This window comes from Coregonus clupeaformis, chromosome 24 (assembly GCF_020615455.1).
Source record: "Coregonus clupeaformis isolate EN_2021a chromosome 24, ASM2061545v1, whole genome shotgun sequence".
Taxonomy (NCBI): domain Eukaryota; kingdom Metazoa; phylum Chordata; class Actinopteri; order Salmoniformes; family Salmonidae; genus Coregonus; species Coregonus clupeaformis.
This window is the reverse complement of record NC_059215.1, coordinates 7758997-7772894: the sequence shown is the minus strand read 5'-3', so window position 1 is coordinate 7772894 and position 13898 is coordinate 7758997. Positions and strand designations below refer to the sequence as shown.

Genomic DNA, 13898 nt, shown 5'->3' with positions numbered 1-13898 from the left:
CGCCCTCTTCTTACTGAAAACGAGTGCCAAATCATCATACTCAGGAGGAATGTGCAGTGCGGGCATTTGGTTCGGACTTTCCACCGTGGTCGCCCCTATGGAAACACCTATACACCGCCCGACACACTGATCAGACCACTCCCTGAGAGCCCTCTGTTGCCACGAAATTGTGGGGTCATGAGAGATTAACCAAGGAAGCCCCAGCACCACGGGAAACGCAGGAGAGTCGATCAGATACAACTGTATGATTTCCTCATGACCCCCCTGCGTCATCATCTTTAGTGGCACCGTGACCTCCCTAATTAAACCTGACCCCAAAGGACGGCTGTCTAGGGCATGGATAGGGAAAGGCACATCTACTGGTAGGAGGGGAATCCCTAACTTAACACAGAAATTACGATCAATAAAATTCCCAGCTGCGCCTGAATCGACTAGCGCCTTATGCTGGGAATGAGATGAAACCTGGGGAAATTTAACTTGAATACACAAGTGGACAACAGAGAGCTCTGGGTGAGTTGGGCGCCTACTCACCTGAAATGACTCATCAGTGCGTGACCTGTTGCCTCGATTCCCAGGAGACCCTCCCCAGCACCGAGCCGCAGTGTGTCCTCTACGGCCACAGTTGGTGCAGGGGACGGCCTCTCTCCTGGTCTCTCTCCTCCTCTCTCTAGCACCAGCACCCCCCGAGCTCCATAGGGCTCGGCTCGGAGGTGCTGGGGGATGGAAATGGACGGCCCCAACTCCGGACGTCCGCGGGTAGCCAGCAGGGTATCCAGACGGATCGACATGTCCACCAACTGATCGAAGCTTAGGTTGGTGTCCCTGCAGGCCAACTCTCGGCGAACGTCCTCTCGTAGGCTGCACCGATAGTGGTCGATGAGGGCCCTCTCATTCTACCCCGCATTGGCCGCCAGAGTCCGGAAATCCAGGGCGAACTCTTGCGCGCTCCTCTTCCCCTGTCGGAGGTGGAACAGACACTCCGCATAGCTGATGGTGGCGGCGTCTATTCCCCTCCATTCGGCATTGGCCCACTCCATTGCCTTGCCAGATAGACAGGAGATGAGGGCGGAAACGCTCTCGTATCCCGAGGGCGCCGGGTGAATGGTTGCCAGATAGAGTTCTACTTGAAGTAGGAAACCCTGACTCCCGGCTGCGGTGCCATCATATGCCCTCGGGAGCGAGAGCCGAATCCCACTGGACTCCGGAGATGGAACGATGGGTCTGGCCGATGGTGGTGGTATTGTAGGAGGAGGTGTGGGCAAGCCTCCTCTTTCCCATCGGCTCAGCGTGTCCATCACATCCTGCATGGCGGTGCCAAGTCTACGGATCATGGCGTCCTGGCTGCTGACACGATCCTCCAGAGACTCCGTTACCACCGCTGGTCCTGCTGACTCCATGGTGGTGTGTTATTCTGTCAAAAGGGGTGATGTGTACGCGGCAGTGAAGTCAGGCGCAGGACACAGAGAATCAGGATGACTACTTTACTTAATGCAAAACGCACAAACAAAAGTCTCCACAACACTGGAGGCGAAATAAATATGCCGAACATCAACGAGACAAAATGACAATAACACACAAAGGCCAAACGTAAAACAAGGAACTTATATGTTACACAATCAACACAAAATAAGCAACAGGTGTATAAACTAGACAACACAAGACAAACACCGAAAACATCGATCGGCAGTAGCTAGTACTCCGGGGACGACGAACGCCGAAGCCTGCCCGAGCAAGGAGGAGGAGCAGCCTCGGCAGAATCCGTGACAAGGTGCCTTTTGGCAAACTCCAAGCGGGCTGTCATGTGCCTTTTACTGAGGAGTGGCTTCCATCTGGCTACTCTACCATAAAGGCCTGATTGGTGGAGTGCTGCACAGATGGTTGTCCTTCTGGAAGGTTCTCCCATCTCCACAGAGGAACTCTGGAGCTCTGTCAGAGTGACCATCGGGCTCTTGTTCACCTCCCTGACCAAGGCCCTTCTCCCCCGATTTCTCAGTTTGGCCGGGCTGCCAGCTCTAGGAAGAGTCTTGGTGGTTCCAAACTTCTTCCATTTAAGAATGATGGAGGCCACTGTGATCTTGTGGACCTTCAATGCTGCAGACATCTTTTGGTAACCTTCCCCAGATCTGTGCTTCGACACAATCCTGTCTAGGAGCTCTACGGACAATGATTTCGACCTCACGGCTTGGTTTTTGCTCCTGACATGCACTGTCAACTGTGGGACCTTATATAGACAGGTGTGTGCCTTTCCAAATCATGTCCAATCAATTGAATTTATCACAGGTGGACTCCAATGAAGTTGTAGAAACATCTCAAGGATGATCAATGGAAACAGGATGCACCTGAGCTCAATTTCGAGTCTCATATTAAAGGGTCTGAATACTTATGTAAATAAGGTATTATTATTATTTTTTTTTTAAATTTTAATTAGCAAACATTTCTAAAAACCTGTTTCCCCTTTGTCATTATGGGTAATTGTGTGTAGATGGATGAGGAAAATAATTAAATCCATTTTAGAATAAGGCTGTAACGTAACAAAATGTGGAAAAGGTCATGGGTCTGAATACTTTCCAAATGCACTGTATGTCCTACAAAGTGCTGCTGCCCTGTTTCCAACCTGTGCAGGTCCTATCTAACCCCAGTGAGAGATGAGGAGGCAGAGTCTCAGAGGAAGGCCAGATCTCGCCAAGCCAGGCAAACCCGCAGATCCACACAGGTACAAAACAAAATACACTCCAAGGGCCAAGACTGAAAATGCATGTTCAATGGAAATTCTCCATTACGAACCCAAGCCTAGGCTTAGTCTGTCTCAGGGAAAGCGGCCCCAAGATATTATTTGGTATCAATGTGATTTTATTGGACTATTTATCTGTAGTATCTTGTTGATCTTAGGATGTACTGTCTGTATCTTCCTCAGGGTGTGACCCTGGCTGAACTGAAGGAGGCTCAGAGGACCAACAGTCTGTCTACCCTGAACAGAGACAGACAGACAGAGGATGGACGTAGCAGACTGACTGACAGGTCCTGTCTGCGGGGGAGATGGGCTGCAGAGGACAGAGAAGAGACCAGGGCCAACCTGGCTCAGTCTATGGAGACAGAGGATCACAGTCCCACATGGAGCAGGGAGATAGACGAGGTGGGGATAAAACTTTAATAATTTAGCGTTAACCTTTCACCTCAGGATCGTATTGTTGTCATTGGTTTTTGTTACGATAGATCATCTATTATAATGTAATTTTGTGAGAGGTCATCTTGTACTACAGTAGCTGTGTAGTTTGAGGTTCAGATGAGCCAAGCATTGAAGTGCTGTTTTCTCATTTCAAGTTTGGAAATCATAGATCAAGGCTGGGGACCATGGAGGCAGAGTATTCCTCTGCCAGTGGGCCCTATACCCTACCTTACACCTCCACTAACCTGGCCAACCGCACATCCTCCAGAGGTCAGAAACCCAACCATTCAATACAGATGTGTTTCAATTGTTCTGCTTAATCATGTTAAGAAAGTTGCTTTGTTACAGAAATTTTACTCTACCAGTATATCCTTGTCATGTGACGTACTGTACCATAGGAAGAACAGGTTATACCTGCCACCCAGTTTATGTAAGACTGTCCGCAGTCAGTGCATCAGTTGTTGTTTTTAGATTATTATTTTTTACTGCAAGATCTCTATAGGATAAAGAACTTGTCATGGTAAGGTGCAGTAACTGTTTAGTAATTGTTTCTTATCATGTGAATACTGTAGTTGTTGAATGGAAAGATGAAAACCAGAACCCCATTGAGGATCCCTCCAAACATGTCCTCAATACAAGAGAGAAACAAGTTCAATTCTGTGACCAAGAGTCAGATGAAGCCTACCAGACTTTTGAGGTATGTGGTGTATGGCGCCTACTAAAAGCAGCACATTTACTAACAATGTCAAAGATATGATCCTATAGATTTGACATTTTTCAGAATTAAAGGTGAATAAAAACGAAATCCAAATAGTGAGCAAACTCCTTCGAGAAATGTCTGTGACATTTTCAGCTACCAGTAGGTGGTGCCCGAAAAAAGTATGATTTCAGGACAGTACCATTTTCCTCCCAGATGATGGGGCATTTGTTGAGCAACATTAGATGCGTTTGCAATGGGCCATTTTATTATTATATTCTATTACACACCTCACTGATTCTATTGTCATAGTGGGGGATTCCTATGATTCTTGAAATATCATATTGTATTGCAATTTAGTGTGTGTGTGTGTGTGTGTGTTCAAAGGTGCATTTCTTTGATAAAACTTTTGATTCACATATTAACAATAGCCTTGCACACAGAGGCCATGAAAGTGTGTTTTATTGCCAGAGGATCTGTGATGCAATGTTTATAGATGTACTGCAATGTTAGTGTAGTTTGATTTGGGAGTGTTTGTGATAGGGCTGTTTTGCTATCACAGTGGGAGAATTCCAGGGCAGGCTGCAGTACCCACAAACCCCCTCTCCTCCCATTCCCTTCTCTCTCCCTCTCCTACCTCATCATACATGCTCCAGGTATCTTGACATTCCATACCATATTGGGCAAAACTGGGAGCGCCTCTTCTGCTTCATAGCGTTGAATTCTACAGCCATAATTATACTGTACTCTCTCAATTCAATACTCTCTCTCTCTATCACACACACTCTCTGTCTAGCTCCGTCTCTCTCTGTCTATGATGGTGTGTTCCTTCCACCTGTAGGTTAGGCATCTGCACAGAATGTCTCCATGCAGCCCACTGTGTACATTCCTCCCAGGGCAGAATGACCCTATGAGGCTGGAAATCCCTTTCAAAACAATGTGTTTCAGCAAAAAGCTCACAGAGTTACTGATTTCCCTTAAAGATAGAATCCTCAGTAGGGGGAAACAGCGCCACTGGCCGCCCCACCACCATTGTTATTGTTGTTATTGCTGAACTGAGGAGCCTGGTAAACATAATTGCAGTACATATTGTGCTCTTCTATCGTGCGTGCAATTATGTCAGAGGGAAAATAACAGTGTTCGTTGTTTGCAGTAACTTCTTTGTTGTTGTAATATCGCAAACGGTCGTGGCAGTTTCACCATTAGGGTTTCCAACTTTAATGGGCTTACAGTGAAATGGAGATGCCCAGAAATAGATACTGACAGGGGAAAGGAGAATGGGAGTGAGCTGAGGCAATTTGGTGGATGCCATGGCAGTGGAGGGGAGTCCCAGAGAATAATGTAGATTAACATGGGGATGTTATACTGTATACTATAGTGTGAAAGGGGTAGTGATAGCTTTTTGAGCTATCACTAGGTCAAGGTCGAATCCCAGACATGGACGGTTAGTAACATGAGTGTTCCACAGCGTTAACCAAGGGCCTAAATCTGACTGTGATAATGACGACCCCCCAACCAGCGAGCATGGTTTCATCTGGAAAGGATGGAAAGGTGACCGCAGGCCTCATTACCAACGATGACCTCTGCCTGCCTCTATAATGATCTGAGCAGACTCTCTCCACTCTCTCTCTGATTTTCAAGAACAGAGCCCAGAGACAGGTGCACGGCTTTCACTGCTCTGAAAGGGGATTATTAACGGGGAGGCTGAGAGAAAGAACGAGGGAGAGAAAGAGAGAGAAAGATAGAGGGAGAGACTTTGCTGCCAGGCATAATTACTACTTTCTCCTGCTCCTGATGTTTAGATTAAGTTATCAGAGAGAGCCTTCTGTTCCCTCTATCGTCATAGACCTGATTATTCACTTATTCAGAATTCATGACAGCTCTGAGAGCTAAACACAGGAGTGTTTGATAGACCCACTCTCAATGTAAGGAGAGATAGTTCTGGATAGCCCATCACGGCATGGAGCTTAGCTATGTGTGCTACAGAGATTCAGCAGTTAACAGGTTGGTTTAGGAGGGTTGAGGGTAGGATTAGAACCCCAGAGTATCTGTGACCTCTCTCAGAACTCATCATCTCTCAGCTGTGACTTAGGCCAAGGCACAGCTCATCCCCCGTAAAGATGCTAAAGATCACCAGACCAGTGAAGGCAAGAAAACAGATGGAGAGAGAGTCTGTCTGTCTGAAGGTATCTGTAGTTTTATTATGTGTGTCTCTGTGCATTTATATGTGTTTTTGTCTCTCCGTGACTGTTTGGGTTTTGGCCTCTCTGTGACTTGCAGAATGACCACACACCAGGGACCTGTCTCTGTCAGGAACACTTACACTAGTGGAGCAGCCACTATCCACTTCTTGAAAACTCGTTATTTTACACCTGCCAGAGTAACATATGACAAAACACGGATGACAGTAACCACGACTTTACTTAAAAGTAAGTGTTTAAGGACCAGAGTTATTCTGAGTTGGAATGGGAGAGAGAGGAGAGGAGGGGACCCTAGCCAAGTGATGTATGAGAATGTTCCATATTGAATGTCATAAAAGGAGAGAGCCAGTCTACTCAACCTAAACCCCAGATCCAGTGTGTGGAACTTCAGCTGAAATCAACTCTTTATATAGGTCTCAGCAGGCCTATCTCCACAGCCAGGACCAGTGCAGTTCACTGCCACAGGGAAGCCATTGGACTTCCTGATGAGCTAGTAGAAACTCAGACTGTCCAGCAGACTCGCACAGATGGTCTGCAAAGCTGGTTGAATATGTATTGGAACAATCCATACGGTCAGATTGGAATCTCATATATCAGGATTTGTTATATGTGAAACTTCTGTGGTGCTTATCATAACCTATGGGCCATAAAGCACATATAATGTATCATTGATATGACATGACACAAGTCAAAACTCCAGGAAAAATAAATATTCTGCCTGCACACCAATATTTTAATTCACAGAGAGATCTAATGTGCAAAATCAATGTGCATAGGACATTCGTCAAATTTCGGACATAAAAAAATTATAATCTAACTTTGAAAATGTGCTCAGATCTCAGTTTGCAGATTTATTTTTCTCTTATTGTGTCTCATTGCTTTGCTGCAGTTGAATGGCTGTATTTACCCTGTGCAACGGTCACTGGGTCCACTCGTTAAAAAGGAGGGAAACAGGAGAGACAGACCTCTGTCCTCATTATGACTCAGAGCTTGGGATGGGAGCGTGCCAGGCTAGGGCTCAACACAAGACCGCCAGGCCAGCATTCATTCTCTCTCATGCTCTTTCTTTCTTTCTTTCTTTCTTTCTTTCTTTCTTTCTTTCTTTCTTTCTTTCTTTCTTTCTTTCTTTCTTTCTTTCTTTCTTTCTTTCTTTCTTTCTTTCTTTCTTTCTTTCTTTCTCTCTCTCTCTCTCTCTCTCTCTCTCTCTCTCTCTCTCTCTCTCTCTCTCTCTCTCTCTCTCTCTCTCTCTCTCTCTCTCTCTCTCTCTCTCTCTCTCTCTCTGTCTGTCTGTCTCATTCTGTCTCATTCTCTCTCTGTCTTTTTCAGTAGATGAGCGAGGAGGATAAAAGAGTTCAGGAAGAGCCACAGCGCTGCAAACCTCTCTTTAAAAGGAAGGTAGCAGTGAGCCTCTGGCCTGTGTGTGCAGAATCTGAGAGGAAGGGATGGGGGGATGGGGGATTGTGTACGATAGAGAGAGAAACGCAGCAGCGACTTAATATTTCAGTGTTCTAGAACCCAGTGCAGTTGCCATAGATTGAGTCATTGTTGATAGGCCTCTGTGTGTGTGAGGTAACCGACAATGCAGGAAGAAATCAAAACCACTATGCAGTGAAGTGTTGCCTTAAAATTAGCCTGTGAGCTTAGCTCACTTTACAGTGCAGCAAAGCAAGTACAATGAAACAGATTTTGAAAAGGAGAGAGGGCTCGGACACAGTGGCTCTACATCCAAATGTCAACACTCATACTAGCATTACTTCTCCCCAGAGCATCATGGGAGGACAGGGTTACTTGACGGGTCACTGTTGATCTTGACTCCCCCCGAGTGGTAAAGCTGAACCTCTGGGACTCAGTATCAGCCCCCCTACTTCTGTCTGTCTACTCCCCCCTCTCCTTATCCTCATCCACATCAATGGACAGCTTTAGCCCAGAGCCTGTACACAGCAGAGCCTCTGGCAGCCTGCCAGAGAGTACTGCCAGAGCTAGAGTGAGCAGGGAGAAGGGAGAGAGAGAGGGGAGGCGGGTGAGAGAGTGAGTTGGGACAGGAGAGAGGAGAGTTGGGGAGGAGAGAAAGAAGGGGAGGGCGATGGAGAGAGAGTGGATATTTAGAGAAACATGGGAAGAGAGATCATCTGGAACAAACTTTTCACTGTGGTTGGGTTTATCTTTGGATGCGAGGACTTAGTGCGTTATGTCGACTTTGATGTGCGATAGGGTCTCGGAGTGCTGAAGCTGTGGTCTAACAATCCACAACTAAGTTGATTAGTCTACTTTTTAAGCAAAACAGAGGTGCATGTCTTTGTAGGAGTTGTACTAGCTAAGAGGAGAAATAGCTATTTTGGTTGTTTTCATTCTTGTCAAATGATCACTTTGCTGTCTTTACTTTGTGGAGGAAGATGGGAAGGTAGGTCATATCAGCAGCAATCATTCTAAAGTTAGCAGCAGTCTCTCTCTCCAGCCTTCTGGACTGTGGAGCGGGCTCCTCACACACACACCTGTTGGTCAGGATCCCCAGTCAGGGTGAGTGCAGCAGCAACAGCCATAGGTGTCTGCGCAGTCGTAGCCTAAGAGGAGATCTGTGGATCTGTGCAGCTGTTCTGGATAGAAGCCTCTGTTTGTGGATGTTACTGTAGAGGCTTGACCAGACCTGCCTCTCTGTCCTGGGTAGAGTGTGGAAATGTCATCCATGTACCCCCGCACCAAGGAGCTGTCCAGGACTAGGAAGGCTCTGTCCGACTCACCACCCTCTTCACCCTCTCCTACCGCCAAGAACTTCAGAGTAAGACCCCAACCTTTTTCTCTGTCGGATCCTCAGAGTAGTCACTGTTTCCCCTTTAAACTTATTTGAACTTTAGAAACAAGCGCTTTCTGTTCGTATGAATTCCTAAGAATTTGCATCTGTCTCAGAGTATCACTGATAGTCCGTAATCAACTGTGTGTGGGGTGTGTGACATCTAAATCGACTTGTAGCTATCAAAGGCTCTTACATGCTGATCATGTTGTGGCCGGTTTACTCCCAGCTCCTACTGGAATTGTCACCTCTGTAGTGTGCTAATCCAATATCACTTTTCATTCAACCTAAACAAAACACCTTACAGTACATGGGTGTTAGTACCTGATATATCATCCATACTCATTTGATCTGTTACTCATAGAGAGAAAAAAGGCTTCTCTGTAGATTATATGTATTTAGATGTGTGCTCTGGAGGCTCCTTAACACATGATTGGACGTGTCACTGTTCCAACCACTTGAGCGTTTCACAACCCTTGAAAGAGAGAAAGGGAAGGAGGGAGTATCTGCTGTGAAGTGCTGTGCGCATGGCCGCTCATTCTGGAAAATGCTTTTGGATTGAAACATTCCATCTGCGATTTCCTGTTGTTGTTTTTCAGAATGTCTTATTCTCATGTCTTATTTATTGATATGATTGCCATTTATTGATGTTTTATTTATTTCATGGTCTTGCCTTTCCTTTAGTAGTACAATATGCTCATTTAAATAATTTTAACAAACAAGAAGATATGGGTTTTCAGATGGAAGTAATGGGATTCCATCTGTTTAGAGAGGCACAGAAACAGGTGCTTAATGATCATGACCCCCCACTAACGCAGTACTGACAGTACCATATCATGACCCCCCACTACCGCAGTACTGACAGTACCATATCATGACCCCCCACTACCGCAGTACTGACAGTACCGTATCATGACCCCCCACTACCGCAGTACTGACAGTACCGTATCTTGACCCCCCCACTACTGCAGTACTGACAGTACCGTATCATGACCCCCACTACCGCAGTACTGACAGTACCGTATCATGACCCCCCACTACCGCAGTACTGACAGTACCGTATCATGACCCCCCACTACCGCAGTACTGACAGTACCGTATCATGACCCCCACTACCGCAGTACTGACAGTACCGTATCATGACCCCCCACTACCGCAGTACTGACAGTACCGTATCATGACCCCCCACTACCGCAGTACTGACAGTACCGTATCATGACCCCCACTACCGCAGTACTGACAGTACCGTATCATGACCCCCACTACCGCAGTACTGACAGTACCGTATCATGACCCCCCACTACCGCAGTACTGACAGTACCGTATCATGACCCCCCCACTACCGCAGTACTGACAGTACCGTATCATGACCCCCCACTACCACAGTACTGACAGTACCGTATCATGACCCCCCACTACCGCAGTACTGACAGTACCGTGTCATGACCCCCCACTACCGTAGTACTGACAGTACCGTATCATGACCCCCCACTACCGCAGTACTGACAGTACCGTATCATGACTCCCCACTACCACAGTACTGACAGTACCGTATCATGACCCCCCACTACCGTAGTACTGACAGTACCGTATCATGACCCCCCACTACCACAGTACTGACAGTACCGTATCATGACCCCCCACTACTGCAGTACTGACAGTATCACGGTCATCCAATGCTTTCAGTAGAAATCCAAAGAATACAGTCACGGTTTTGTCCATCATTTTCTTTTCATTAACTGTACTTTTCTATTATTCCCATATATATCCACAGTGAGCTCATGCATGAAATGTCCGTCATGTCAGCACAGTAACAAGCCCATATAGGCAAACTTTTCCAGGTAGAAAAATGTAAGCGAGAGATAAAAAACTCCAGAAGGGCACGTTGCTGTTGGTGTGATATTAGAACTCTCCTCATTTTTTATGATGAAAACCTGGTGCATTTCTTTCTGCGAAAGGAGATGTTGTGTTGTGTTGAAGCACAGCTGCAGACAATAAGCAACAGGCCTTGACTGTAAACAAGCAAACACATCTGCCTCCTCAGAGGCAATGCTTCATGTCACACTTCGGACAAGACAAGAGATTTGGCCAGAAGTCCTGCCGCCTCTCAGTACTTGGACGAGGAAAACTCTTCCAAGTGAAAATAATAATAATAACCCAAAATGGGGAGGTACTTTAGTTGTTTACTCTTATCAGTAACTCCTAAATTATATCCAGAAACGGCTGGAGAGAATGAATAAAGAGGTGGAAGGGGGAGTGAAAAAAGGGAGAGATCTGCAGTGAATATCTGGGGAAGCAACATTAGCTTTTATGGTTGTGTGTACAGTGCAGTAGCCTATGGTCATTCCGGTGGGGTGAAACTAACTCAGGTTTTCCAGTGGGGTGAATGGGCAGTAGTCCAGGCAGGCAGCCTATGGGATGAGGGGGTGAGAGAGAAGAGAGAGGAGGGCTGTCCATTAAAGGGGTCCTTCAAGAAATGAAAAACTTTGCAGAGCAATAAGATCAAGCACAGCCTCACTGTTGTCATGACTTGCCCTCATGAGCTGAGGATCAAAGATGCCGGCTCGGCAAAGGTTTGAACACCCCCTCTCCTGGGGGCCAGTTTTATGACCGGTCGTAAATACCGGGCAGACTTTCTCTTCCGTGCCATGAAGTATTGGGAGAAAGGACCCCTTTGTTAACACAGAGATTCTTCCAGCCAAAACTCCAACAACCAAAAGTGGATAATTAAACAATATTTCTACCACAAAGAATGTGGGAAACTTAAAGAACAATCATGTCAAATTCGTTACTATGTTGTGATGTCATTAAAGACAGTGGAACAACATAACTGGATCTCTGGGGGTGTACACTTCCCAGTTATGAGGTTTGCATCTAATTGTTGTATAAAACGAATGATTAAGTATAATAATACTTTTGTGAAGATAACATTGTGATTTTAGCATTCTAGATGAGATGATTGTTTTCCATATTGATTTGTTCTCAGTCAGTGGCCACGCCCAGATGAGCAAAAACATGATGAAACGCCCCCTTTTCTACTCAAGTATAAAACCCCTCCTGATGAAATTCACCTCAGACCAAGCAGATTACGGTATAAGCCGGATGTTGCAAATGGTTGAATTTCTACCAGACCAGGAAGCGTGAAGCTGAAGCTACACGGCTTAAAATCAAATCAAATCAAATCACATTTTATTTGCCACATGCGCCGAAAACAACAGGTGTAGACATTACCGTGAAATGCTTACTTACAGCCCTTAACCAACAATGCATTTATTTCTTAATAAAAAAGTAAAATAAAACAACAACAACAAAAAAGTGTTGAGAAAAAAAGAGCAGACGTCAAATAAAATAACAGTAGGGAGGCTATATACAGGGGGGTACGTGCAGAGTCAATGTGCGGGGCACCGACTAGTTGAGGTAGTTGAGGTAATATGTACATGTGGGTAGAGTTAAAGTGACTATGCATAAATAATTAACAGAGTAGCAGCAGCGTAAAAAGATGGGGTGGGGGTGCAAATAGTCCGGGTAGCCATGATTAGCTGTTCAGGAGTCTTATGGCTTGGGGGTAGAAGCTGTTGAGAAGCCTTTTGGACCTAGACTTGGCGCTCCGGTACCGCTTGCCGTGCGGTAGCAGAGAGAACAGTCTATGACTAGGGTGGCTGGAGTCTTTGACAATTTTGAGGGCCTTCCTCTGACACCACCTGGTATAGAGGTCCTGGATGGCAGGAAGCTTGGCCCAATGATGTACTGGGCTGTACGCACTACCCTCTGTAGTGCCTTGCGGTCGGAGGCCGAGCAGTTGCCATACCAGGCGGTGATGCAACCAGTCAGGATTTACATTTTACATTTTAGTCATTTAGCAGACACTCTTATCCAGAGTGACTTACAGTTAGTGAGTGCATACATTTTCATACTGGCCTAGGATGCTCTCGATGGTGCAGCTGTAGAACTTTTTGAGGATCTGAGGACCCGTGCCAAATCTTTTCAGTCTCCTGAGGGGGAATAGGCTTTGTCGTGCCCTCTTCACGACTGTCTTGGTGTGTTTGGACCATGATAGTTAGTTGGTGATGTGGACACCAAGGAACTTGAAGCTCTCAACCTGTTCCACTACAGCCCCGTCGATGAGAATGGGGGCGTGCTCAGTCCTCTTTTTTTTCCTGTAGTCCACAATCATCTCCTTTGTCTTGGTCACGTTGAGGGAGAGGTTGTTATCCTGGCACCACACGGCCAGGTCTCTGACCTCCTCCCTATAGGCTGTCTCATCGTTGTCAGTGATCAGGCCTACCACTGTTGTGTCGTCGGCAAACTTAATGATGGTGTTGGATTCGTGCCTGTCCATGCAGTCATGGGTGAACAGGGAGTACAGGAGGGGACTGAGCACGCACCCCTGAGGGGCCCCCGTGTTGAGGATCAGCGTGGCAGATGTGTTGTTACCTACCCTTACCACCTGGGGCGGCCCGTCAGGAAGTCCAGGATCCAGTTGCAGAGGGAGGTGTTTAGTCCCAGGATCCTTAGCTTAGTGATGAGCTTTGAGGGCACTATGGTGTTGAACGCTGAGCTGTAGTCAATGAATAGCATTCTGACGTAGGTGTTCCTCTTGTCCAGGTGGGAAAGGGCAGTGTGGAGTGCAATAGAGATTGCATCATCTGTGGATCTGTTGGGGCGGTATGCAAATTGGAGTGGGTCTAGGGTTTCTGGGATAATGGTGTTGATGTGAGCCATGACCAGCCTTTCAAAGCACTTCATGGCTACAGACGTGAGTGCTACGGGTCGGTAGTCATTTAGGCAGGTTATCTTAGTGTCCTTGGGCACGGGGACTATGGTGGTCTGCTTGAAACATGTTGGTATTACAGACTCAGTCAGGGACATGTTGAAAATGTCGGTGAAGACACTTGCCAGTTGGTCAGTACATGCTCGGAGTACACGTCCTGGTAATCCGTCTGGCCCTGCGGCCTTGTGAATGTTGACCTGCTTAAAAGTCTTACTCACATCGGCTACGGAGAGCGTGATCACATAGTCATCCGGAATAATGGTTGACACTCTACA

General features: G+C 46.5%; 1 protein-coding gene across 4 annotated transcripts in view; it reads left to right on the top strand.

Annotated features, from left to right (window-relative positions):
* Nucleotides 1-13898, top strand: part of LOC121538482 (protein phosphatase 1 regulatory subunit 12B) — a 57922-nt gene that overhangs the window by 7117 nt on the left and 36907 nt on the right. For all 4 annotated transcript variants that reach the window (XM_045207016.1, XM_045207018.1, XM_045207015.1 and 1 more), the window contains exons 2-5: nucleotides 2623-2713; nucleotides 2915-3133; nucleotides 3322-3436; nucleotides 3739-3863. In XM_045207016.1, the coding sequence (XP_045062951.1) occupies nucleotides 2623-2713; nucleotides 2915-3133; nucleotides 3322-3436; nucleotides 3739-3863 (550 nt within the window). The remainder of the gene's footprint in view (nucleotides 1-2622; nucleotides 2714-2914; nucleotides 3134-3321; nucleotides 3437-3738; nucleotides 3864-13898) is intronic.